The following is a 26,989-nucleotide window of genomic DNA, read 5'->3' as shown; positions in this document are numbered from 1 at the left end:
AGGGCCCCGCCCTTCCCTAGCGTGACGTCAGGTCCAAGGCATGTATAGTGACTGTGGTGACGCGCAACTGAATTTAAGGGTGACTCAACTGCGGTTAAGAACGTCCCACAAATAGACAGTGAAAAAAAAAAAAACGCGCACGAACATAAACGCGCATTAAATTCTCGCGGCCGCTCGCTCTCTCGTTTTCGCAAACAAGGCACGAGACGATAACACGCTCCTACGTTTACAGACTCTCCAAACATCCACGAAAATTCACCACAAAACATATATATACCTTGTTGCGGAGAGGCGCCTGCTCGTGCGCTGTCACCCCCCACTCCTAAGAATTACACCTCCAACGACGTATCTTCAAAGTTCAAACCGAGAAAGCAAAAAAAAAAAAGAAGATATATATATATATAGCAGCAGGAGCTCGCGCCGTCCCCTGTGTGCGTTCCGCGAACACCCCCTTAAAACCCACGCTGCCGGCATACCAATGAGCGCTCGAAAACGGGTTCTGCAATGTATCGCACACGACTATACGCTTCGCTCCGTTGTGTGTGTATATATAAACACACGCCCGGGCCGTGTGAGCGATGTTCCGACCGATGAACATTCGATACCGCAGTCGGCTTCACCGCGAGGCCTGTGGCGGCTGCTACCGCAGACGACTACACGTTTCGTTGCAGCGCTAGCGATGGAGCGCAGAGGGCGCTACGAGCCACCCAAGCTAAGCCGATCGTGACCTCATGTTTCAGGCGCAGCGACCAGTGTTGGATTCAACGCGTTACGAGCAATGGCGTTACTGGTAACGCGTTAGAATTTTCAGTAACGTCGAGATCGGTTATAACGAAGTCAAAGAGAATCGGAAATCACTTCGCTATATCCGCTATTTCGTTATTACCGATTTCGGTTATAACGAAGTGCTAAAGAGAATGGGAAAACGTGATCGCTTCGCTGTAGCCGCTATTTCGCTATAACCAACTTCGTTATAACCGGGCTCGACAGACTAACGTACTCGTTAGAATCAGAAATGAGTAAGGATTAAGGTAATTTCGTTACTATTCGCTGTATTCTAGAAACTCGATAAACAAAGAATAAAAAAGATTCCATGAATTCACTATGTAACAGTTGAGTTGTTGTCAAAGTTCGTATCCGCTTCTTATCGCCGCCAAGTAATAATACTGAAATCCAAACTCACGCAAAAACTAACGAAAAACTAATGTTCGTTAGCTCTAGGAAGCGACGATAACGGTATTTATTTTGTTACTTAGTTTCGGTAACGGGCACAACACCGGCAGCGACGCAGGGGGTGCACAGTCACGTGACGGGGGTTCTCGGCTCTGGATTGGCTGGAATGGCTCGTAGGGTCCGCGGCGGTCCATCTCAAGGCGAAACGAAATATCACGAGCCTCCGAGAACAGATGTAGATAACACTGCAGCCCTGACCCCTTGTGTGTGTCTGGTTCCGCGACAGGTTTACGACCTGACGCGGTTTCGTATTTGTGAACGCCTCGGTATTGATGCATGCGGGGGTTGTGTTTGAACAAGGTCACGGACGGGCCCTTAAATCAGCGAACGCCTGCTATAGGGTGCATGCCAAGGAGTTTCGGTTGGTTATAGAGATATATTTTTCTTCTTTTCTTGCTGGGTGATCGACGGTTTAGCGAACATGTGCGAAAAAAGCTATACCCGCTGTTTCAAAAACAAACGATGTGCTTGTCTCGTATTGGTACGTAAAATTATCCCTAGCCACTGCCAGAGAGAAAAAAAAAATAGAAAAGAACTATACCAGCTGTCGCATATAAAATCCAAAACAAAAGGAGGATGAGTCTCTTAAGTGCACCGCCCATATATTGTTTCTAGCTTGGCAACAATGATTGGAGGGTGTTAGATCGCGTCAGCGTCGTATGCAGAACACAAGTTCGTCTGCTTCTTTTGCGGGGGTAGTAGTGACGTCAGAACACCGAGCTCTGGTTGGCTCTAGTGCAAGGATAGTGAGTGGGTAGACCTCAAGGCAGCTTGCTTCGAGGTCTACCCACTATCCTTCAACCAGAGCCAATCAGAGCTCGTCGTTCTGACGTCATTACAACCCCTGCAAAGGAAGCAGACGAATTTTTGCTCCGCATAACGTGGCGACGCCGGGTGCGCGAGTTTGCCGCTTGGGGCGGGTCGAAAATCCACGAACGATGACGTAATGCTGGGGCTTTGTCTCCTAAGTAGTAATAGATAGACCCAATCTTTTTTTTTTTTTTACATGTATTGTTATTGCTCGAAGCAAATAATTTAGCGCCACAATTCAATCCAATGAAGACAGAGATAAAACGAACGTTCGCAACGCTGGGTCGCACCGTTTATTTAATCGTGTAACATTTTTTTTAATGCTTAAAGACGATGATAACCGACAGAGTCCAATACTATACTACAGAAGGCACTGCGCGCAATCAACGTTGTCGACAGATTCAAGTCGGAAGGTTCTAAACTTCAGAGATCTAACCAGTTCGAATTGGTGCCTTTTCAAGCGTGACGCACGTTGAAACGTATTTGACCAAACATGACATTTGCTTCGCTGAACCCAGTAAAATACTCCCTTACCCACTTAAATAAATAAAGAAATAAAGAAATATATATATATATATATATATATATATATATATATATAATTAAGCGCCACAATTCAATCCAATGAAGACAGAGATAAAACGAACGTTCGCAACGCTGGGTCGCACCGTTTATTTAATCGTGTAACATTTTTTTTAATGCTTAAAGGCGATGATAACCCGACAGAGTCCAATACTACTACAGAAGGCACTGCGCGCAATCAACGTAGTCGACAGATTCAAGTCGGAAGGTTCTAAACTTCAGAGATCTAACCAGTTCGAATTGGTACCTTTTCATTAAGCGTGACGCACGTTGAAACGTATTTGGCCAAACATGACATTTGCTTCGCTGAACCCAGTAAAATACTCCCTTACCCACTTAAATAAATAAATAAATATATACATATATATAATACCCTTTCTTCCTACATTGATGTTCTTAAAAACTAAAAATAAAATAAAAGTGAGCTTTAATCTAGTTTAGATATACCGGTGAATAACCCCGGGGGATCCTCCGCTTCGTAAAGAATAGAAAAAAAAAAGTTAAAGGGAAAGCAGCAAAGTCAATAAATAGACTGTGTGCGAGGGACCTGCGAGGATAATGTTTCGTTCGTGCACAATGACCCGGCAAATATACACGAAGAGAGAAAGCAACAAAATAAAACACACACACACGTACACCTCTTCTCGCATGTGTGTTGCTGCTCACGTCTTGTCCGCGAGAACAAAATACCAAACGAAAAAAGAAGAAACGACCAAAAATCAAAGTATATACTGCAACCGTCCCGCATCCGTAGACATTCCAGCGTTTCCCTTTTTTCCTTCTTTCTTTTCCGCCGCCCCTTTTTTTCTTGCAACCAGGAAAAAAAATTAAAAAAAAAAAAGCAGAACCGGACGTTTTCTAAAGTTCCGGCACTTCTTCTTCTCGGCCGCCACGTCTTGCCTCTCGTTTCTGCAAGTCTTGCGAGCGCGCCAAGGTAAACCCAAGAAACAACCACAACAAACACAAAAAACAAAACACAACGAAGCAACAGAAAAAAAAAAAAGTAGCTCTGCCAGAGTTTTGATTTCTACAAAACCCACGTGTACCGCAGCAGCGTTAGGTCTGGAAACTTTTTTTTTTATATGTTCTTTTAAGAAAAACACAAAAACGTCAGTCCCACTGTTAAAGGTATATGACGCACGGCGGTAGTAAGTCTTTCACCCGTGCACGCAAACGCGGAGATGAAGCGAAGAGTAAAAGATACTGAGAGTGGAAGAAAGAGGTGCAGGTCAGATACAGAGAACGAAAGAAATAAATAATAAAAAAATAAGAGTTGGAAGCGAGTAATGCGAGGGAAAAAAAAGTGAGATAGCAAAGCAAGAAAGAAGGAAGAGCAAAGAAAGCGACGAAACTCTCACGCCATCCAGACAAAATGCGCAAGTCACGCCCGGCCGGTGCGGAGCAGTGGTCGTTACGGCAGACGCTTTTTGGGGCGAAATTCGTGGGTTTCTGCGCTGCACCAAACACTCCTCAGTGTAAAAGAGAGAAGAAAAAAAAAAGATGAAGCACGAACAACAAAAAAAATTTTCTGAGGAACACACACACACAAAAAAAAAAAATATATATATATATATATAATCAGAAAGGGGCAGAGGGGTTGAGAAGAGTCAAGAAAATAGAATGGGAATGCTCGAAATCGGCGGCGCATGATGCAGGAAGTGTCTCCCCTGGCTCTACGTTGCCCGTCGTATTTCTTATTTTTTAACCTCGCTCAAGTATACTTTCTAAACATCAAACGAATATACACTGTATGAAACGGACGTTCGAGACCTATTCAAACATCCTGGCATACCAGAGAGACAACAACGCAGGCGAGGATATCAGGGTTGATGAACTTGGCACGCAGTTGTGGACGATGACGGACAAAAATAAACATATTCCAAAACGGTGGGCCTCAAAAAAAAAAAATTATATTACATGCATCGTGCAACGATGCCTATAGTGACTGACGGGATGAGATCGGCAAGGCGTTCTAGACCTCTCAGTGGCTTTATTCGCGGTGAGAAGCGTTCACTAGGGACGCTTCTGCTTTCTTCACTATATGGACAGTGCCCGCCCGGTCACGTTTTAATTTTCGTAGCGCGTAGAAGCTTGGCATTGCACGCGCTTGCACCAGCAGAGGAAGTCCAAGTATCCTCACTCTGGGTTGTGAAAAAAATTCCACCTGACGGCGACGCCCAAAACTTCTCGCTCTCGAATATTGGCCAGGAATGACTCCGCAGATTCCGGCTGTATAGAACGAGAGCGTGCCGGAGGCAGGGCACCCCCGCGACTACACCTTTCTTTAGCGTAAACCTTAAACATAAGCATCAACCACACACAAACAAAGCGCGAATCCAACGGTTTTATTTCTTTAAAAATGCCGCAAACAAAAACGAGAACCAAAAACAAGAAAGAATCAGCGTTCAACCGAGTGACGCGATGCAGATCCCCCTTGGCGCCTCCCCCACACTCAGTCTGTCTTGAAGCACCCAGGTGTCACTCACGCGAGCGTATCGTCTCGACTCGAGGGGGGTCGCGTGACTGACAGTCCGTGAGCGTGTTGCGAGGTCGCCGACTCCTCTGTATGACCTCGTCAAAACATATAAAAAGACAAAACGCAAAAAAAAAGAAAAGAAAAAGTCATTGCGAAGCGTGGTCGTTTATTATTCAGAGCGGATCATCCTTAGACACGCTGGGGAAGAAAGGCCAGCTACATTCTTAGCCAGAACTTTTTTTTTTTTTTGAACGCAATACAGCTGTTTAGGAGAACGTGCAAATAAAACGAGTGTTCAACTTGAGAAGTTTCGGTGAACTTCGTGATATAACGTTCTAGCTTCGTGATTGGTTCTTCGGTGCTGTCGCCAGCAGTGCTCGACAGCCAATGAGATTGCAGCCGGTGCTGCAATCTCATTGGCTGCCGAGGAATAGCGAGAACGCTCGGCGAATCGCCGCGCCCTGCGTTTCAGAGGCTGTCGGTAACTCTCTAGTTCGTACTCGCGCAATTAGAGCAACTATAAGAAAACTCCGCCTTTTAGAGTATGGACACTCGGCGGTTTTCTTGTGCATGCCGCCATTTATAGCTCAGTGCATAGCGTGGTGCATCAACTTTCAGTACAATTTAAAAAAAAAATGACAGCGACTTTTGTTTTTGAAGTTTTATAATGCAGAGAGTGCAGTCTTTAAGGTGAAATCGTTCAAAATTGTCTAGAAGACATTAAACCGTCTTTTCCGAAAGTGAAGAACCTTTGTTTATTTTTGCTTATCAATTTGCCCGCTACATTGATCGGGTGGAGTAGGTACGTTGGTAACGCGATGTGAATTACCCCGCTAAATGTATCGGGGAAACTAAATTGGTCCATAGGACACGCGACATCGATTTCAATAATTGATGTATAGATCGCGCGATGTCAGGGCACGTGACATCAATTGACGTAACGTTAACTAAACAATTTACACCCCCCCCCACCCCCCCCCCCCCCCCCCTAAATTTCGCGGGAATTGCGGACGGACATACGGAATGAAGAACAAAATTTTTGGACTTGGTCGGTCCATTAAAAAAAAAAAAAAAAAAAAAAAAAAAAAAGCATTTCACGCCTTAAAGGGGTAGTGAAACGAAATTTTAGCGCCGATCTTGTTGCATAAATATGGGCTAGGGACAGGCACCACCTCGGAAATATAAATATTGCGCTGTAAAACACAGGAGAACTAATTTTAAACATAATTAAACGATTTCAAATTCTCATCTGGTGGATGGGGGAAAGTTCTCGTGACATCACTTGTGCCAAAATAGCAGCGCCGTTCTGCGGCACTACGGCGTGCCGGCAGAATTCGCCTAGGCCTGAACGCGTTTGCAAAGCCTTGGCGGAGAAAGCCAAAGCGTAGTTGGCCACAGTGAGCTCGTTCTCGTTGCGGCTCTTTGCACGACACGGCCCGAGCATGCTTCTGGCACGGCCGGTAGTTGCTGCGAGTCGCGAGCTGCAAGCCGACGTTAAAAAGGATATGTTTGAACTACGAGGGTGTCAGCAAGAGCCACGCAAATGCCAAATACCTGTTCACACTCGGAGCGGACACGCGCGTTTGATCGAAGTGCTGGATTCGCTCTGTTAGACCGCGTTTCGGTAAGCGCTTCTGGACCGATCTTTTACGATTGCAACTCGATACTGACATGACACTCGGCAAAGAAAGGTTAGACCGACATCGCGTAGCTCCCACGAACTGCTATAGCTCGACACTGACGTAGCGTCGAGTCAGAATAAAAATGGCATACTAATAACAGAGTGTACATACCGAGTTGCCAAGGTAATCCGTATGGCGTTTATTTGAGCTCTATATCACACAAAACAAGGAGATAGAATCAATGAGAGTCCCTTTTCGACGACAGCGTTCGTCACCGCTGTCTCGGAAAACAAGGAGATCGAGATGACAAGGGGAAAATATTGACCTCTGAAATTTAGTTCAGGGATCAAACTACTCATCCGGTAAGGGTCCACAAGGGTCGCGCGGGCATATTCCATTCAGCAGGCCAGCCGGTCATGGACAGACGGTCTTGGCCAAGGACCGCCGGAGCAACGGTGCGCCGAGTCGATGTTGCTGCTAGGCCTACTATATTCTGCCGAGCTCGCTCGGTCGGCAGAATCGTGGCTGTTGTAGCTCTTCTCGTGTGTTTGTGGATCCTGCGTTCTTGATCGTCGTGGTCTGTTTTAAGTACTCCTTCCTTTTTTCTTGCTGGTTGAAGTCGGGACGCATGAGAAGAGCACGAAGAAAAATAAATGTCCGTTGGTGGCCGATACCAAGTAACTGAGCGACGCTGTCGGCCTTGTTGATTTGATCGTAAAAAGTGCGTAAGACAGCTTCGGAGCTGTCGTAGGATTCTGTCGTAACCTGCGCAAAGGTTACGACAATTTCGTTTCGAGAGCACGGGTTTTCTCTCAAATTTGTCGTACGCACTTTTTTCGTCGTGAATTCGCTTTGAGAATCCGGCCTCAGAGCTGGTTTTGTCAGTGCTGCCGTGGTTGCCGACTTGCCGTGGTCCGGTGGTGCAGCGTGCGTGCAGCCCTTGCACATCTCAAACGGCCTCGTTGTCACAGGTCGTAAATCGTCGACGCGCCACCAAGTGGCAACGCTCGTAACCACAACATTCACGCCGTAGCCTTTCCCGACCGGCACAAGTGACGTCACGAATGCGCCCAATATCCCAAGACGCATCGCGCTCTCCGATGGCCGATTTTTGAGCGCGCGCCCAATCGAGCCCATCATGGTGAAAAATATAGCCATCCGTTCAAAATACAAACGCGCGATTATGATTTATGAATATCATTGATCATATTGAACCTATTTCTGACCATAATAGGTGTATTTCAAGTTTCGCTTCAGTATCCCTTTAATACACGACTTCCCGAGCCTTTAGATCACGGCGTCAGAAGAAAGATCGGGTGATATTAATGGTTTGCTTCGTCGCGAAACTGTTTTAACATTTCCGGAGGGCGGAAAACCGCTCCCCCTTAGATTTCAGACGAAAGCGTCAGACAACTGGCAACCGTGATTTCAAACTCGCAACGATGGCTCGTGGTTCGTCATTCTGACACGTATATCTATAGCTTTTCTAGTGGCCCTACAGACCTTTCCAGCGGCAGTCTCGAACGAAGCGACCGGGCAAAAAATGCTGAGTCACTGAGCTGTGGACGCATGCGCAGCGTCCGATATACCGCACATCAGATCAACAGCGCATGCTTGGAAGGCGTTCCACAGCCCAGCAGACAAAGATGGCAGCGCGCAAGAGGCGATTTCTGCAAAGGTCTATAGCAATACAACCAAAAAGAAAGCGCAGTTTTTTTGTTTTTTTTTTCTGTATTTCAACATGGCACGTGACCATATCAACAAAACTCTCGAATGGTGGTTGTTGTGCACGCTCGGAGAGAGTTTACGTTCAGCGTCTCCTTTCGTTGCGGCCACACCGCTAAGACACATTACAAAAGACAGCCTGCGGCGGCACTGTCCGAGGCATAGGCCAGGTGGCGCAAGCTACCGCCCGTTTCAAAGAACATAGACAATATCATGCATCCATCCATCCTTCCTTTTATGACTGGTCACACAAAAACCGTCTGCAGACATTTTCGAATCATACGTGTGTACGAAGTAGACATGGCCTGTCCGTAGATGATTCGGTCGTCCCGTCCGAAGCGAACTCCCCGTCTTTTTGTACGATGTACGCGAGCGGTTGTGTGGGTGCAACTTTGGAGCTTTTTATTTCATAGATCTGACAGCCGTATAAAGGTCGGGAATCGTCCGGCGCAGTTGTGACACCAGCGGGGGTCGGCGCTATAGAGCCAAGCGGAGGGTTGAATCGTCGTTCAACGAACACTGAATAAGGCAATGGCACGGTCTTTATGTACGCTCCCTTGTGCGCTTGTGCGTCTTGTCTTTTTTTTTTTTTTTTAAGACACTGGTGGCTGGTGCGTCATATGACATGTCTAACCGTGGACGACTCTTAGCTAAATATAATCAAATAATTATGAAAAAAACGAGGGTGAACAGAAATATTTGGGTGAAAGTTTGCAGCAACGTAAAGGCATCGCTAGTGTAAAAAAAAGAAATAAAGAAAACGAGCAGACAGATAGTTCCGGGAGATTTTAGGTCTTCCCATTCCCTAAAGTTCCTCAATGACAAACTTAAAGGTAAAAAAAAAACTATATTAATGTCGGAAATTTTCAACTACATGAGTTTCTTATAAAAAGAATTATACGACAAAGTTTATAAAGTTTTATAATCTATGAATAGGGTAGATCCTGGCTTGGCTACACGGTATCATGACTAGGTGATCGCCCGCTATTCTGCTGCCCCATTTCGACTATAGACATTTTCCACAGGGGCGCCGCCATCTTGAATTGTCGTCACTTCGAGTATGGGCGACGAAAAAAAAGTAAAACGTTTCAACCTGTAACCAGTAAAAAAATAGAGTGGAGCCAAAACGATACTGTGTGACGGTTAGGCTTATATCCTAAATGTCTTCTATTGGCGTGGCGAGGGCAAAGTAATGTTTTCGCCCATACTGGAAGTGACGACAATTCAAGATGGCGGCACCCTTGTGGAAAAGGTCTATAGGCAATGTAAAAAAAAAAACTGAACGGTTATTTTTTGTTGTATTTTTCTAAGTATACTCATAACACATTCGTGATGATCTTGGGTTAAACGCGATACGTGTAAGAAAAACCGATCGAGGGTCCAACACTTCACTCTGAAAACACGGCAAACCACCAACGAACGGAGATTTCGTCTCATATATCCCTGATTTCAACGAAATACGGAAGCAAGCTGTACCTGTTACATAAAAACGGCTCGCTCACGCACACCCAATGAAGCGTTTCACGTCGATAAAAATCGCGCAGATAAAGAAAAAAAGAAAACAATCGAGCGTAAATAACTCCGTATATCTGTTGCCTTCAACCACCTGACACGACCTCCTTCCCCACATTGCCAGTATCTACTACCGTCGAGACCGGTTACAACAAATTCGGTTATAACGAAATACCGGCTACAGCGAAGCGATCACGATTTCCCATTCCATTTTGCACTTCGTTATAACCAAAATCGGTTATAACCAAATAGCAGATATATCGAAGTGAGTTCCGATTCCCGACTTCGTTATAAGTTATAGCCGGTCGTTATAACTGAGGTTATAACTTCGTTATAACCGCAGAGGAGTTTATACAAGTCTTCAAATCCCAATCCCATGTCGCGCGATTGTCACGTGACTTTTAAAGGGGCGTAGCAACGCACGACACGCGCAGTCACGTGACAGCTTCACAGCACTGGATTGGCTGAGGTGACTGGTATACGTCCGTATGCGGTCCGTCCTATATCGGCGAAACGAAGTAAGAAACCACCGTACGCGCTAGCGCGCACTCGACAAAAACGCGGCTTCCGCAAGACTGCCATCGAAACCAGCATCCAATAAAGCGACAAAACGCCCATAGCAAACCAGAAGGACTGCCATCAGCCCGCAGCAGCGTCACCGGTATCCGTAACAAGGCTCCCGCGTGCAACCCGACATGTCACTGCTCAATTTGTAATGGTAAATAGCGCGTATCGGGGAACGATCGGAGATCGCGAGTGGGCCATTTCGTACCGGAGGGCACGGCAAATGCTCACGTGCCGGGAGATCGATTTTTCATTACGTCCCCCCCGAGAACACACCGAGATAAACGATGTTGCGGTTGTCACGCAGGGATATGCGCGAGCCCCGTATGTACACGGTTTGCACATGCAAGATTTGCATAACCGGATCGTACACGACTGACGCCTCCTTTGCTGCTTCCTTCTTGAGAGGAAATCCAACAAACCGCGCCCCTAGTGGCTAAGTGTTGTCGTTATACCCCATAGGGACAACGACAACATTAATTATTTATACGCTTCCGGTATTGGACCCGATAACGCACTCTAAAGTTAGGAAAAGCCTAACTGCGTAAACAGTTTTCTTTCTTTTTTTTTCCTGGGACGTTTTGCTCGATGGCCGCAAGCTGACCAAGGTTGCGCGGCTTCCGAATGCCGGCCCGGTATCGGTATCCAGCGGCGGACAAATACCGGAATCCCTTTCGTGCTTGCGCTCCTATACTTATCACGTTCAACCGCGTACACAGACATTACGTAAGTCCTTGACGTTGGAGAGAGTCATTGGGGGTAAACACACGACTCTCGCCAAATTACCGTTAGGCGAAGAATTCTACCGGCTCTGGCGAACGTGACCTTTGATTGCTGTATTTGTTTTTCTTTTATTCTCTCGCGCCTTCTTACAAACGCAGCAGTAGAGAATAATAAAATCAGCTTCGTTTTCACCGCGGGTAATCGCCAAGAGGCGTTCACACGCTCCCAGAGTGCATCTCGCCTGCTTCCCTCTCTAGCAACTTCTCAGAGTGACGTCACGTCGGCCAAACTTTTTGGCTCACAGACTTAACTGGCCAATTGCGACTGAAATGTTAAAAAGCTCGGGCTATAGACGAAAATTAGCGACGAGAGCCCCGATGTGTCGCCCGGCGCACCGCGAAGACAGACCGACCGTCTTTACGCTGTCCGAACACAAAACTCAAATTTGGGATTTGAGTTTTGTGTTTGGTCGAGATAATGACGAACACTTCAGCCACGGTCCCACTGATAATACATCATACAAAAGGCACTGTCTGCGGCGTGTTTGTTCCTTATATGACGGTCACATCGGCCATACAAACACTGTTCGCAGACACGTTTGAAGCGTACACAGATACGAAAACACCAATAAAAAAGGAAAAAAAATAGCAACTACAAAAGTGATTACTTTTGGCATTAATATTCAATTCAACGTAATGGCAGTCGATCAGCGCAGAAGCACTTAAGGATCACGCAATATATATACCCTTCCCCCCTTTCCTTATGTCATCATTATCGTCCGTGCATGCGCCTCAACGCGCCGTAACCCCGCGACTGCGATCATTAGATCACGGAGTTCACAGTGCGCGCGTGCACCGACGAAACGACCCTCAGACAAAGGTATACTTGAAAGGAAGCTGCAGAACCCTCAAACACGCGGAGCTAGAAAAATGGCGGCGAGAAAATGAGCGGCCATTTTTGGCGGACACGCCGGAACCCGCTTCGCGCGCGATATCGCATTTCCTCCTCAGTCTCTCGCGGAGCGTGCTTCCTTCTCGAGAAGCGCGCGGGAACGACAATCTCGAGTGCCAAATCCGGCGGAGTCTTTCTTTCGCAGAAAACATTGCCCCCGTCGCGGCTTCGGTGGAAGCGATTCCCTCCACCCCAAGGGCAACCTAAACAACAACCGCAAAATGTCCCCGGCCTGAATCGTCGCCGGTCGTTGTCATATAACCGCAACTATGCACCGACAGAGAGAGAGGAGGAGACCAGAGAGCGGGTGCCGGGACATCGCCACCTGCTCCGATTGGTCAGCGCTGACCAATCGCAGCAGTTTGAACTGTGAGCGCTCGAAAGCGCTCACAATCTTGAGAGTGTATCTTTCGAACATTCGCAGGGAATATCTCTGCGCCAACTGCGGTGTCGATGAGCCGTTGCGATCGTATGATCGTATATGAACTAGATTCTAGTACGGACGTCAGCAAAACAAAGAGGAGCAACACATTCCAGAACAAAGAAGAGCGATTTTCGAGACAGATCGGGCGAACAAGGTCCCAATCAAGCAAACTTTCTCGAAGAGAAAGCGTGATCCGCAATGGGACATAGACGATGACTCAGTCCCATCGCGTGATCCGAGATATTTTTGTATGCGCTTTGCTGCGGTTACACGGCACGCGCGATTAACCAAAGCGAGCACCCGTGCGCGCAGAAACAAAAACAAACAAAAACGCAAACGTACGGCAATGATTCGGAATAAAATATGGGGCTTTTCAAGGCCTATATTCGCGTGCGCACTCGTCGTTGTGTAGGACGGGTCAGCCTTGAGACGACTTTGTCCCTCCGTATATGTCAACCGCGACCGCCACCGACTCGTCCATTTTCCACGTCGAATGTCTCCGATGAGTCGTCTACCACACACTTACCCACGCAAACCAGTTGTGAGGGTTCTTGTCGACGCCTTCTCAAGTGGTGTTTGGTTGGACATGTTAAATTTCAAGTGGACTCTCTCAAGTATGCCACCTCCTCGTTATCTCCAGCAGAGCTCTTAGAAACAAAGCCCGTATTAGCTGCTTCGTATAAATGACACGTGGTGCTCGCTGCATAGACGACGTGATTGTCCGCGAACACGCGTCAACATAGTCACATCATGTCTACTTCGTACATAGGCATGCTTCGAACACATCTGCGGACAGTCTTTGTATGACAAATAATTACGCGATTTCAAGAGAAAGAGCCCGAACGATAGTGGCTAAACACCGCGTGAGCTTGTTCCGCTTGCTCCCTGACACACATCCTAGTCTCAGTGACGACGTTCTACTCGATTATTTTGAGCGAGTCACCGACGCACGCCTTTGAGAAGCGAAAGACGACACCCGAACAAAAAAAAAAAAAAAACGCATAAAACAAAGCAAGCCTCCAGTCGCTCCATTTCCATGACAAGAGACAAGGCTCCCCACCCTCATCCGGACAACGACACGCCCGTGAATCCGAAGCACAGGCGCCGACCGTCACGTGACCGGACATTAGCATCGGAGGATCTCCTCTCCTCCGCCATTTTTCCTTATCTGACACATGCCAGAGGAAGTCATTTGTCTCGTCAGCATTCCCCGGTGCCCCCTCCCTGAGCATGCGCAGAGCTCCTCTTCTTCAAAGGGTGCACCGCGCGGCAGGATGAACGGCCCATGGTCTACCAGTAGGGTCCTCGAGCCTCCTTCAGGAGGAGGAACAATGGTCCCCTCCCGGACGCTTTGTCTATACGCTCTGATGAGTCACGCGGCGAGAGTTGAGAGGAAATTCGATTCCGTTGCAGACGTTCCCCTTCAATGGCGGAATGATCTCGAGACGCACCCCTCTTTCTTTCATCTTGACGAGTCTGAATCAGATGCTGATAGATGACGACCCCTTGTCTCCAAAAACAAATCGTTTTTGTTTTAGTTCTAAGTTTTAAGCCTCGGTCACACTCCTAGTGCTTCGAACATACTTGAGGATTGTCCGCAGAGAATGATGTCATCATGTCCGCAAAGACCACCGTGTTTTTTTTTTTTTTTTTTTTTTTGTATGATGTGCGAGTATTACGACGGCTACTAAACTTCACTTTCATCTTCCCTGAGAGAGTGAGAGAGAGTGAGCGCGCTAAACGAGAGAAGGCATTAGGATGACGCTCAAGACAGTCGGCAAATATATAAGAAAGAAGAAAAAAAGCTTCCCGATATTGTTGGCCTCTCCCCAGAGTCAACAGGGTCTCGACTCTCCGGAGCTCGAAACAGCCGGCAGTGAAGCCGCCAACTCAGCGGGGCCCACGCTGACGAGAAAATCAACAGCTAGGCAGGCGGGATGGCCCGGTCCCCAGGCACCACCGCACTCCACCGCTTTGCACCCTTAACTGAGTTTGCCCGGATTAGCGGAATGACTCACGCGAAATAACTTTTTCCCCGCGCTGCTCAGCGGGGAAGCACCCGACACAGCCCTTCAAAATTCCCCCCCGGTTTCGATTATCCCAATGTGATGGCGCGCAGTCGATGGGCTCCCCGATGCGAATGGGATCCCCAACGCAAGAGAACGTAGCGAAATGTGGAAGATTGCAACGTTCCATCCGCGTTACGGCTCTGCTTATTTTTCCATTCGTAAAGAGACCTCCGGAATGCGAGTTCCACCAATACCACATAGAGGACAAGGCCTGAGTATGACGTCATCGTCGGTGGACCGCCGAACCGCACGCTCCATGCTACAAAGACGCTGAAACTCTACCAGAGTACGCGGCAAAGCGGCAGGCGCGCGCGTCTCGGCGTCGCCGCGCGTTATGCGGCGCGCAAGTTCGTCTGCTTCTTGCACAGGGGTTGCGATGATGGCAGAACGCCGAACTCTTATTGTAAAATATAGTCGGTATAGACCTCAAGGCATCTAGAATTGAGGCTTACCTACTATTCTTTCAATGAAAGCCAATCAGAGCTCGGCATTGTTCTGACGTCACCGCAACTCCTGTGCAAGAAGCAGACGACTTTCTCTCCGCATTGTCGCGCTCAATGTGTGACTGACACCTCAAAAAAAAAAAAAAAAAAAAAAGTTTTGCGCAGTGTTCCTACGCGGCGCGAAGTAGTTCTTCCGAGATTTGGTTGTTGGAGGAAAAAACGATGCTTTAGGCGTTTGGAACGTCTTGAAAAGATAACATATATATAATCTAAAATTCACCTACCATGTATCTAAATTATCCACTACGGTTCTCGAGCTGAAAACAGGCATGGGCGGCGCTGCGTGAATTTTCGAGTGATGAGTGATGACGCTTTGACGACAATGAGCATAGAAGAAAAGAAAGGATGATCGGGCACACCTGATTGGTTCGTCCCCTCATGATTCGATGTGTCTCAATCGCATCCCTGTAAACGTTTAGCCGTAGACGCGACCGTTGCGTGTCGAGTCGATATCTGACGAATCTGATTGGATAGAAGAAGAAGCAAGGGGGATTGGGCGCGCGTGCGGTTGGTCTCCCTTCGAATCCCCGCGCTACGGCCGCATTCATGCAGACGCAGCCAAACATTGTGATCTCTGATAGAGGATGTGCGTAGTACACTGTTACGCGGCGCAGGGTATGACAAATCCTTGTTAAAGCTGCTTCGTGATAGGCTCGTCTCTTCGCTAACCAGACGCTTCTGCCCACCAGAAAGAGGGATTGAGTGACGTCACGTACAAGCTATATGTATACCAGATAAAGCAGGAGCTAGGCACTATCCGTTCTGCGTTGTTCTCTCGTCGCTTCCAAATCAAATATTAAATAAAGAACAGTGAAAGGAAACCGGGGCCCGGTGCTTTAAGAATTAACCACAAATCCGGAACAATACTGGGATTCATGAAGTAATTAGCATAAATAAGCCTCTTTAGGACGCGACCATCCCCATCCCATGGGACAGGAGAAGAACGACAATGCTTTCCGGGGGAAAGCCTTCTTTCATTTTTCAGACTATCATTCCCTTTCCCCTTGCCTCCTTTCATCAATTCATAAAACGAGCAAAACACAACGGACAATCATTGTTCAGGGCACAGACGCCAATGTCGCCAGCAGTAAAAATCGGAAATTTCCTGCAACCCCCCTCTCTTATTACAGCACCTGTAGATGCGTATGTTCGACGACCGGGGAGTCGCTGTATAAATTCAGCGATGAGAGCAGGCACAACTGTAGAATAAAAACGAACGAAAAAGGAGACACCCCCTCCGCTTACTAAAAAAGAAGAAAAGAGGATGGGTTGAGTCACGTGATCTCCGGAAGCCAGGTCAGATCACGTATAGTGATTAGCTTTTCCAGCTGTACACCCGGTTTTTGTTTCTTCGCTTCGTCGTCATGATAATTTTTTTTTTCTTGTCGGTGTTTGGTGATCAAATCCTGAGTCACCACCAGAGTCGATCGTGACCATAAAACCTCACCCCGACTTTGTGTCCAACCACAGGGACGGATTTTGGCGCGGGATTATGTATCGTTGATATTTTTCTTTTTACTTTATATAGTATATATATATTATCTTCTCTTTTTTTCTTTTTTTAAACGGAAGAGGCACGCGCGCTTGAAAATTGAGCAAAATTAGAAGCCGCATATCAACGACGTCGAGGCTCCGTTTGGAACCGAAATTGAAGGGGACAGTTTTATCGATGCGGGGCGACTAGGCGATCCAACCGGGAGTAAATAACCCTGACTCATGCACTCGACGTATATAGATTGCTGCGTGTCCCTGGAGATCTCGCAGCGACACTCCGTGCCCTGCTGAATCGTAGCAGCTTCAATATAGATGATGTCAGCTTGTTGAGGAAAGGACCACAAAAATCAAGTGACACGCGATGAACACAATTTTAATGCACGAGTAAGGAGCATCAGGTTCGATCAAATCAAATCAAATCCCCCGTTTCCACCCTGAAATAATTTCCACACTAAGAAAAATGCAGCACAGTATGGCTAATTTTTGCGATGGAGCATCGCTCGACGATTGGTTCTTGATTGTTTTGATCATGTCAGGCTGTGACCCCATTGGTCGAGAGTTACATGAAGATGATTGGACGGCTTGTCATGTCCAATCATCTGTAAATTTTAGGTTGCAAGGTCCGATAGGCGCAGCAACGTCACACATTTGCGACTGAGGGTGACCGAGCGCCTTGCGACCGCATCCGACCGCTTTGCGACAAGAGAACAGGCTACTACACTGGCGACATCTATTGGGTAACCCTGGAAGCGCTCCCGACCTGCCAATAACTAGACTAAGGGGTTTGCAGCGTTTGCGATATCAACTCTACGCACTATGTATATGAGAAATGGCCGCTTATATGCAAAGTTCATTGTTTTAAAATAAATCCGAAAAAAAAAGCACTCGTCGGTACATTTTTTTTTTTTTTGTCAATTTCGAATTTATACGAAAAACTCAGAATTTTGAGGTCAAAACGACAAAATAAAAAGCAAAAAGACGGCGTTTTACAAATAAAGTTTATGAGAGCACAGGCTCAGTGAACCTGAGCAAATGTCACAATTCAGTTTCCTTTGAAATCTCACTCAAAAGGGTTTTGATGTTAGTGCAATTAAAGGGGCCATGAAACAAATTTTGGGTTGGGATGAATGATTTTAAATTTGGACTTTACTAATCGCATTCGTTTAGTTGGCCAAACGAAAGAGGCTAGAAAGTCAAAAACCAACTTTTCCGTACGAACATTTGAAAAAATAGCGAACTATTTTGTACCTTCTTGCCTTCGAAAGCTCTCCGCCTTTTCACTATGACACATCCGCGGTTCCAAAAGCGCGTTAGCGGCGCCAAAGTGGCGTCAGCAGAGCCCAGCTCACGCATAGGACACGAGAACTGCGTCACACGGACGTATGCGCTCGTCAACAATCAATCCGTCGACTAATATTTGGATTCGCGTTCGTGGCCAATGAGTGCCCTGACGGAACTTATTGCCACTGGGGAGTGACAAGCTCAATGGTGTGCATAAAAAGCACGGTGGAAGCTAGGAGTCATCGCACCGGTGCCGAAGGAATGTCACGACCACGTGATTTCACAATTCGCATTTGAGTTGAGGATTAAAGCTAAGGAGGAAGAAGTAGGAAAATCGTTTCATGACCCCTTTAATGCGAAGGTGCAGCGAGCTGGACAAGAATAACAATAATAATTGAAGGCAGCTGTTCAAATCCGTTTGCTCTACTGACGTCTAGCTCGTACTTAGCTCAGTTGGAGAGGTCCCTGGTTCGATACCAGGAACAGGCGGACTTTTTCCAGTCGCGCACCAGTCAGTGTGTTTGGAGATCTGTGTTTGTCCTTTGTCCCCCTTCTCCGGGGAATATTATTGTTGCTCAAAAGGGGTTTGCCTTTTAGCTCGTCAAGGTTCCTCCAGGACAACGGGTCACGGTACGCGAACAATATTATTATTATTATAGAAGTTGGGATTGAAGTAAAATAAACTCTGAATTTTAGATAATTAGGAATCAAACAGAAATAAACTCCGAAAACACGGAATCCTACTCATATCAGTTACAAGCGACCAGCTGTAAAACTTAAAGAGTTATTCCGTGCCCACTGTGAAAGCATGATTCGTAAAAATGCAGGAAATAAGCGCAAACCCGTAGTGAGGCGGATCTACCCGGTACATGGCGGCAATGTCCTAACTCGTCAAAAGCAGTTCGTACGCAGTAAGCAGCTCCTTTCGCTCAGCAGGTCTCATCCACTACACCTAACTCCGTTTCCGCCCCCCCCCCCCCCCCCCCCACCTCCCCCTTTTCCTTTTTTTTTTTTTTGTCATTTATCCCTGCATTTTCAGATGATTTCAATCAAGAAGCAATGACACAATCACATTTTCTTTTTTCTTTGCACTAAACGCATTTACTAACGTATGCTTGCAGTCACAATCCTTAAAACGCAAACATCAAGAGGATTGTAATTAGGCTTACTCATCAAAAACTGGCAGATCTTTTGTTGTCCGCTCCCGCGCGTCTAACACCGGAAATCACGCAGCAAAAAAAAAAAAAAAAAAAGAACGTTTGCTATTTGTCGTCTGCTTGCTCTTCTTCTGCCAATACCACCCATAGATGACAAGGCCTGGGCCAACGAACGCGACGTTACCAGGCGGTGACGCCAAGACGGACGTGTCTACCGCTTTGCAGCGGTTCTCATCGAGTTTCGTAGTGTTTGCCACTTGGGGCGGGTCGGAGGGGGGTCCAACAACGATGACGTCATGAGGAGGCCTTGTGTCTCCTAGGTGGCACTGGCTGGCTGTGCCCCTAATTCAGCGGCGGCGCTGAAAAGTGCGGAAGCGCATTTGATTCGCAGGAGTTTGCCTTGGAGGCCGACGGATGACGGCTGTAATTACGGTGGCTCCGGCGACGCGACCGAAGGTCTTCGGAATCAAAAGGGTTGGCGGGGACAGAGTCGCAGAATAGGCTTAAGCACGTTACCGCGTGCAGCAGGCTTGACGGACGCCGCATATTGTCGACCCGGCTAAAAGCGACCATCAAATACCATTATCAGTATGTGCATTAATGTATGTGAAAGGTACAATTTTCGTGCGTCCAAGTACAGCAACAAAAAAAATTTTTTTTCATCTTTTTTTAAGTAGTTTACGCATTGCCCAACGCTCATTCTCCACCCACGTGTAGGGCTAGCGGTCCGAAAAAAAAGGATGCCGGAGTTTCAGAACAGACCGTTCGTTACCTTATTCAAAATATTTAAGTGATTTTCTAAAATTTTCAATCGGAAAATGGAGGCCGACGGAACCCTCGAATACATTAAGCTGAATGCCACCACCTACCGAGAACTTTTGAATCAGGTAACGGTTAGTGCTTAGGTAACGGTTAGTGCATTCATGTATGCGAAGGTACGATGTTTTCGCATCTATGTACGCGAAGGTATACGAGTTTAAAACTATGTGGGTCAAGTATTATATGGCCATGCCATTAAAGAGACGTCCGCGAAAAGGCTGTTCTTCGTGACAGTCATTTAGCAGACAGCCGCAAAAACAGAAGAAAGCAGACTCTTCGGAGTATTTAGATTTTTGTCTTTAGCAGACGATTACCTCAACAGACACTTCTTAGTCGGGGTTCCTTTGTGTGGCTCCTAGAGAATATAAACGATCACAGACTTTTCTGGATCCTGTTCAGCGACCGTGTGCATAAAGCGGAGTTTCATTATAGCCGGAGTGATGGAGCGACTCGACTCCGGAAGCTCGTTCTCACCCACTTCCGGAGATGCTTTTTATCGGGGACACGCTTAAAAGGGGAAAAGAAAAAAGAATCCTTCTCTTGCTCATACATGGCGTGAGCCTTGGTCACATAGAAAACAAGAATTCGCGTGACAAAAGACCCGCCTTTTGTTCCATTTCTCGGGAGACGCCATTGTCTACGCCTCTGTCTCTTTCCTCGTTGCCTTTTCTTAAAAAAAACAATTTCAATTGAGAAAGTCCAAAACACCAGGACCGTAAACTGTACGCGTATGTGTGTGTGTCGTTTGGGAAGAAAAGGGGGGAGGGGGTATTTATGCCTTCAGAAGTCCAGACTGATGGAAAGATTAGTGGCAGACGCTCTGATCGCTTCCAGCGGATATCTCGACTATTTGCGTAACTTCTATTCATATGCCACTCGAAGGAGGTTGTCTGGTTGCCAGGTGCGTTTCCGGGTCTTTCTAAATCATCCATTCAGCTCGGCAGCGCCGCCCGAGGCATTTCCGGTGTCCACAACCGCAGCCGATGTCACACATGCTCGAACGACATACAAAAAGACACGGAGTTTCTCTTCAGACATGGGGACATAATTTTTTCGCGGACACGCCTAGAGCATACGTTCGAAGCACGCTTCCTTCATGCGTAGTGTACGTATCCTTCGAACATGTCTGCCGAAGGCAGTTTTTGCATGACATGCAAGGAAGAAGCGCGTCTCAGACAACGTCCGCTGCTGACTGTATTTTGTGCGATGTATATCGGCAGCGTAACCGCGGCCCCAGGACCTCTTTCCTTTTTAACCGAAACAATCGTCCTCGCTTTTCCGCGCAGGGTGATCAAGCCTCCCGGCGGCGAGGACAGCGACATCTTCGGGGTGCGGTCCCCGCAGCCGTCGTCGCCCGGCGACCTGAGCCTCCAGACGCCCCGCAAGGTGAAGAACTACCAGCAGTCGTCCATCTTCACGCCGTCCGAGGACGACCTGCCCACGACGCCCTCCAGCGGCGCCAGCACGCCCACCCGACGTCGTCTGAGCGACAACAGCCAGGAGCGCCTGTTCGGCGCCGAGGACGTGGGCACGCCCAGGCGCATCGTGGACCGCATGAAGTCCAACATCTTCAGCGAGGTGGACTCGCCGGCCCCGCAGGCCCCCGTGCCAGCGTCGGCCTCCAAGAAGTTCGGTAAGGGACGCGCTGTCTCGCTATAGCCGTCCATCCGAAGACGTCGCCGGCCCCGGCTGGGTCTCGACGGTCTTCGAAACACTAATAGCTCTAGCGTTTTTTTTTTTTTTTTTTTTCTTTTTTCTAGCAACCGATACTAAAGCACATTTTTGGAATACAGGCTTTTCACATTTCCAGCGTGCTATTATTTCTGAATTCAAAACAGCTATCGAGAAAACGGCAAATGAATGTAATGCCAAAACCAAGCGGTATACCGCCCCATGTATTGCCCCATGTTACATCTGGCATTACTTTTGTGTGTGTGTTTTAGTAAAGATATTTTGCGCCTCAGATCCATTTAAGACTCAAATAACTTCTCGAAAAAAAAGTTATTGTGACGCAATTTTGGTTATTAGTCCAGAGTTGTCTGTCAGTGTGCCGAACCAAATCTTAGGTAAATCAGTAACTGCCAAAACTTCACCGGAGAAAAGGTAGGGCGCGATGACTATCGCAGACATCATTTTTTAGGTCTAAACGTATTTTACAGCTTCTTCATTTGCCGAGCTACCTCTCGCTAGATTGATGCGGCGACTGACCCTTCGAATGTTCTGAAAAGTAGTCGAGCATTTATTAAAGAGTGCACACGCTTGTTTTTAACTGCTGCATAACCATATACACAAGCTTATAGCGAGCGCGCTTACGAAAAGCTAACGACAGCTCAACCTTTGACTGACCAGAGCGCGCAATCCTGATTTATAGACGTTTGCGAGCAACTTCGCTTCAAAAGCTAGTCTGGCCACCGTGGACAAGAATGCTTTGTGCGGGTGTAAGTGTGGCAACAGTGGGCACGTATTAGCAGAGCTTGACCATCAGACGATCTATACACACGCTCTCAGCAAGATGGCGGTCCCCAGAGGCCGTACTTACTGTTTCCGTTTGAAGCTGTAGTTCACGTTTCCTGAGCATCCTCACAAAGAAGCACCTTTTTAAAGTAACACGATCGTCCTTGTGCTTCATATTACAACAAAGCTGCATACAGCTCTTGAGATGGGACGTACAGCTGCCAGCTCAACAGTTGAAGACGAGAAAGTGCCGTACGTTTGGCCAGGCTATACTTGACCCGTCGCTTAATGGATAAAACGTAATCACCATATCGTATCACACGAAAGATTCGATACGCGATGTCTGTATGACTGAGGGAACGGCAACGTAGCATGACTCAGCAATTTGCCCTTAATGCAGGTATCCTAGCTTTAGGTGGAGAACAGATAACGCAAGTTTGGTATCTGGATAGCCCTACAACGTCTAAGCTCAAACTGAATACGTTGAAAACGTCCTGGGGTCCAGAGCATATAAGTACCTAAAACAATTTTAACAAAAAAAAAAAAAGAAACGCTTAATTATTGCTTCTCAATGTACCAATGTCTGGTTGACTGCAGAAATTCTCGTCTTTTACTCGAGCACTAATGCAACGTGTCATGGAGAACACGTCAATCATAATCGTAGACAGAAAATTATTGTCCGCCATATCGCGGTTTGTTGGAACAACTAGTTGCATCGTACATGTGCTAGGCTGTGCGGCATGAACTAGCATGGCTGTATAATGCTATTTGCAAGGCGCAACACATCTCGCACGCTTCCTTACAGTGTCCCGCAACCCCATCACTGGCGATGTGTACAATGTCAAGCAGAACGGTCATGGCGGCATGAGTGAGTACAGAACTATGCTTGGCTATGAGGGAACGGTTTAGCGACGCGAAAACTATAGCGGGGCTATTGCGCGGACGCAGCGTTTCGTTCTGTGTTCCTCCAGTGTCCACAAAGGCTGCGCCACTCACGCGCTTATTAATAAGAGCTGTCCGCGTCGACTACATATTATCTTGTGTACTGATACCACACGTCGCAGCACGCTTGCTTGCTTTGCTACCACGCAATTTCTATAAGTGCGACTCGCGAAGGAGGCTACCAGACACTTGGTATGAATCATTGTCCGTTTGCTCAAGACGCATAAGCGCGCCAGTTGATGGATTTGCTTACGCAAAGCTTTTCCCAAGCAAAGAAATAGTGCGAATCCGAAATGCGGATTGGGTTCGGAAAAAGCGCAATAACAACGTCGCTGTTTGTTTGTTTGTTTTTTTTTTTTTTTGCGTACGCAAATTTTTGGGGTACAGTATTCTTAAATTTACTATTCTCACTGGACAGCGGGCGATCTCAGCCAGGCTGGTATACAGCGCAAAGCCCCCGTAAACGAATGGAAAAGTAACGCTATTCCACCCCCCCTCCCCCCTCCCCACACTCCCTCCCCCCCCCCCCCCCCCCCCCCCCCAGCCTCGCCCTCCCTGGATTTACGACGCCATATCTTGAACGGAGGCGCCAGCGAGGAGGAACATTTTGAACAATGAATTGTGCTACTTTCGTTCTTATACATAGGGGCTTTGGTATGGCTATGTAAGCGCGCCGGTAGGGTAAATTAACATGTCGACTTTGAGTACCGCGCCCACGGATTGGTTCAGCCAGGCCGTAATATTCGCAGAACTACACCAGCACAGGAGTGTACAGACGACATAAGGCACGCACTCTTCTGGAGTGAATAATTCTGGATTAAACACGGAGGTGTGTAATTTTTCTGGATAATTCTTCTTCGGCATAAGTTTGTTGTTGGTAACGTTGAAAAACAAAGAAAGAAACCAGAACATTCCTGTCACTGCTACAGAATGCGGGAACTGCAGTTCAGGAGCACAATTTTTTGTGTTTCTATCGTCAGCGTACCGTAATATCCCGAATAAACGCCCACACATGGTGAAGAGATACGAGGGGAAAATATAAGGTGGGCGATCTTTCGGGAGTGCTAGATTTTTTTAGGATGGGCGATCTTTCGAGGGTGTTCGATCTCTCGGGATTTTACGGTGTTTCTGTTTTCATCCGACAAACGTCCCCGGTGTCCGACTGATCTGTCCCTTTGTTTAATTCGTTTTGTCTGCAGATGGCTACAGCAGCAATGGATCTACTTCACCCCTGGACTCACCCCCTAATGGTCACGTGCAGTACCCTTCCGGAGGCAGGCCGTCGGGAATCTTCTAAACAACGATACTCTTCAAGAGCACTACGAAAAAAAAACTTTTTTTTTATTGTCGAGCCTTACACTCTCGTTTTCCTAATATTCCTTCCTCCCTCTACCCTTCTTTCACTCACACGCACAAAGAGAAAGAGAGAGAGAGAGATTGAAAGAGAGAGAAAGACAGGGTTAAGCCTATCATAGACGTTCCCTGGACCAATTTTTTTGTACTCGCGAATGCTGTGACCGAAATGGCGTTTATGAAAACGGGGCAGCGGTTTGCTGGCCCGATCGAACCGGTAGATATAAGAGAGAGAAAAATAAAACGGAGATGGAATCATTTTTCGTGTTTGTCACGAACTGAAACAGAACCGTCCTATCACCCTTGGCCTGGACCAAGTGCCTGCAACATAAAAAAAAAGCCGAATATAGTCGCCTTCAATTGTCGCTTGCAGCATAGGAAATGCAGAAAGTGGCATCTTCAACGGCCCTCCCATCGCTTGTGAGCCAATATAATATATTAACTTTCAGCGTGAAGCAGAAGCGACCAATCATAGAGCCATATATAAACCAAAGATGGCCACGCCTTGTCTTTCCAGACTGTCTGAAACCGTACCAGATAGCAGGCGTCCACAAAGAGATGGGGCCCCGATCATCCTCAACCGCTCTTTTGCCAAATGCCAGCCCAATAAGATAGGAGCATTTTAAAATTCAACCAGCCAATCAGACGGCAGAAGATGAACCCAAGGATGCCGCACGTTGCCCTCAAGAACACCTGCGACCGCACCACACTGCTTACATCATGGGAACATGGCCACCGAAAGCAACTCAGTTAGGCGTTGTTAGCCAATAAAATCTCAGCATTTCCGATACAAAGCAGCAGACTATAGAACAGAGGAGGGGATCAGAGGTGGCTATTGCTTTTTTCCTTGACAGCCTGCAACTTCACTATCAACGGTAGCCGCTTTTTATGCACACCACAAAGAAATGCATTTGTTTTTCTCGGCTTCAGTTTTCATGCCTGTCTTTATTGAAACCTGAGAATACGTTGGATGAGGCGAAGTCTTGTTATTTTTTGCCTTCTATAATATTAATAATAATAAAAAAAATCTTATTTTATGTATATACAAACGGAGTGGTAGTGATAGTGTGTTGTTGATGGTGATGACGACAAAGAAGAATGTCAACGCGCGTGCTTTTTTTTTTTTCTCGCTATTTTCTTTGCTTTATTATTTTTTTTTTTTTCAGATGTATCCACGATCTGTGTGGTTGTTTTCTCAAAGTAGGTAGTAGCGGTAGATAAGAAGAAAAAAAAAACGGTAACAGACGTCAAGCCTTATTGTTAAAAGTGGGTCGTCTCTATGCAGTTTTGAGGTCCTTGCCGTTCATGTGGATGTCGATGTTCGGGACATTGCAGTTCCTATATATTCCGCCTTGTATCGCCTCTTTTTTTTTTTTTTTTTTTCATATACTGCGCTCTGCAACTAAGAAAGCCGACCAAGATTTTTTGTACTGTACCACGAATTTGTAACTCGCAGTATTTTTAATAAAGTATTGGAAGTGCAATTCTGTGATTACATCTGTGGGCATTTTTGGCGACGCCGACACGGGCATGTCGGAGTCAATGCAAAATCCACGACTAAGAATATCGTCACTGAGAACGTATACTGTGGTGTCGAACCAGCGTTGATAGTTATCACCGGACTTCGTAGCTCTCACGACGTATACTATATAGGCCGTGCTGGCGTCTATCAAAATGCCTGACACCTGGATGATCGACGTGGAACAGCAGTCCTATGTGACGCATAAGTAATTCCACTATGGTTAAATACGAGCAATTTTAGTCTTACATTATCTTTCTGTATATCGGAAAGTTGTAAGCAAGCATCTTTACAGTGAGTTCTATCATCCATGAACTACGAATTAAGCGTGAAGGCTGGTTCACAAAATGGCGACAGCTTATGACCGAGTGCCTTAAAGGGATACTACAACGAAATTTCGGCGCTCATTTTTTGGTCTATATGTATTCAAAAAAGCAGCATCACATCGAACATACCAATATCTTGTTAAAAAAAGTCACGAAAAGGAATTTTAAAACGAATTAAACGATTAGCAAAGAGCACCTGGTGGATGTCGCTAACGCCTCGCTTGTAATGGCCGTCTAGGAACCTTGACAGCTAGTGACGGAGGTTGTCTCGACTCCGGCCACGACGAGAGAAGAGGGGCAGGAGGAACTCCCTTCTTCCCGAGAATGCCTTTTGTCTGTCGCAGAAGTCGCTATTGTCCCCCTACAAGATTACAGAAGATTAACCCGTCACTCAAAATTCGTACAAAAGCAGCCGCTTCGGTGGCTGGAACGACTAGGCCATCCTCTCGA

General features: G+C 46.9%; 1 protein-coding gene across 4 annotated transcripts in view; it reads left to right on the top strand.

The window, feature by feature from the left end:
- The window catches only part of LOC8034169 (microtubule-associated protein Jupiter), an 85,378-nt gene extending 59,200 nt beyond the window's left edge, over positions 1–26,178 (top strand). For 2 of the 4 annotated variants that reach the window (XM_029970437.4, XM_029970444.4), the window contains exons 2-4: positions 21,232–21,578; positions 23,205–23,267; positions 24,541–26,178. In XM_029970437.4, the coding sequence (XP_029826297.1) occupies positions 21,232–21,578; positions 23,205–23,267; positions 24,541–24,638 (508 nt within the window). In that variant the 3' untranslated portion in view covers positions 24,639–26,178. The remainder of the gene's footprint in view (positions 1–21,231; positions 21,579–23,204; positions 23,268–24,540) is intronic. The other 2 variants (XM_029970451.3, XM_040499514.2) reach the window with 1 other exon arrangement.
- The last annotated feature ends 811 nt before the right edge of the window (positions 26,179–26,989 follow it).

The sequence above is a fragment of the Ixodes scapularis genome, unplaced genomic scaffold (genome assembly GCF_016920785.2).
Source record: "Ixodes scapularis isolate PalLabHiFi unplaced genomic scaffold, ASM1692078v2 PGA_scaffold13__105_contigs__length_92229423, whole genome shotgun sequence".
Lineage (NCBI taxonomy): Eukaryota > Metazoa > Arthropoda > Arachnida > Ixodida > Ixodidae > Ixodes > Ixodes scapularis.
This window is presented reverse-complemented; position numbering and strand designations above follow the sequence as displayed.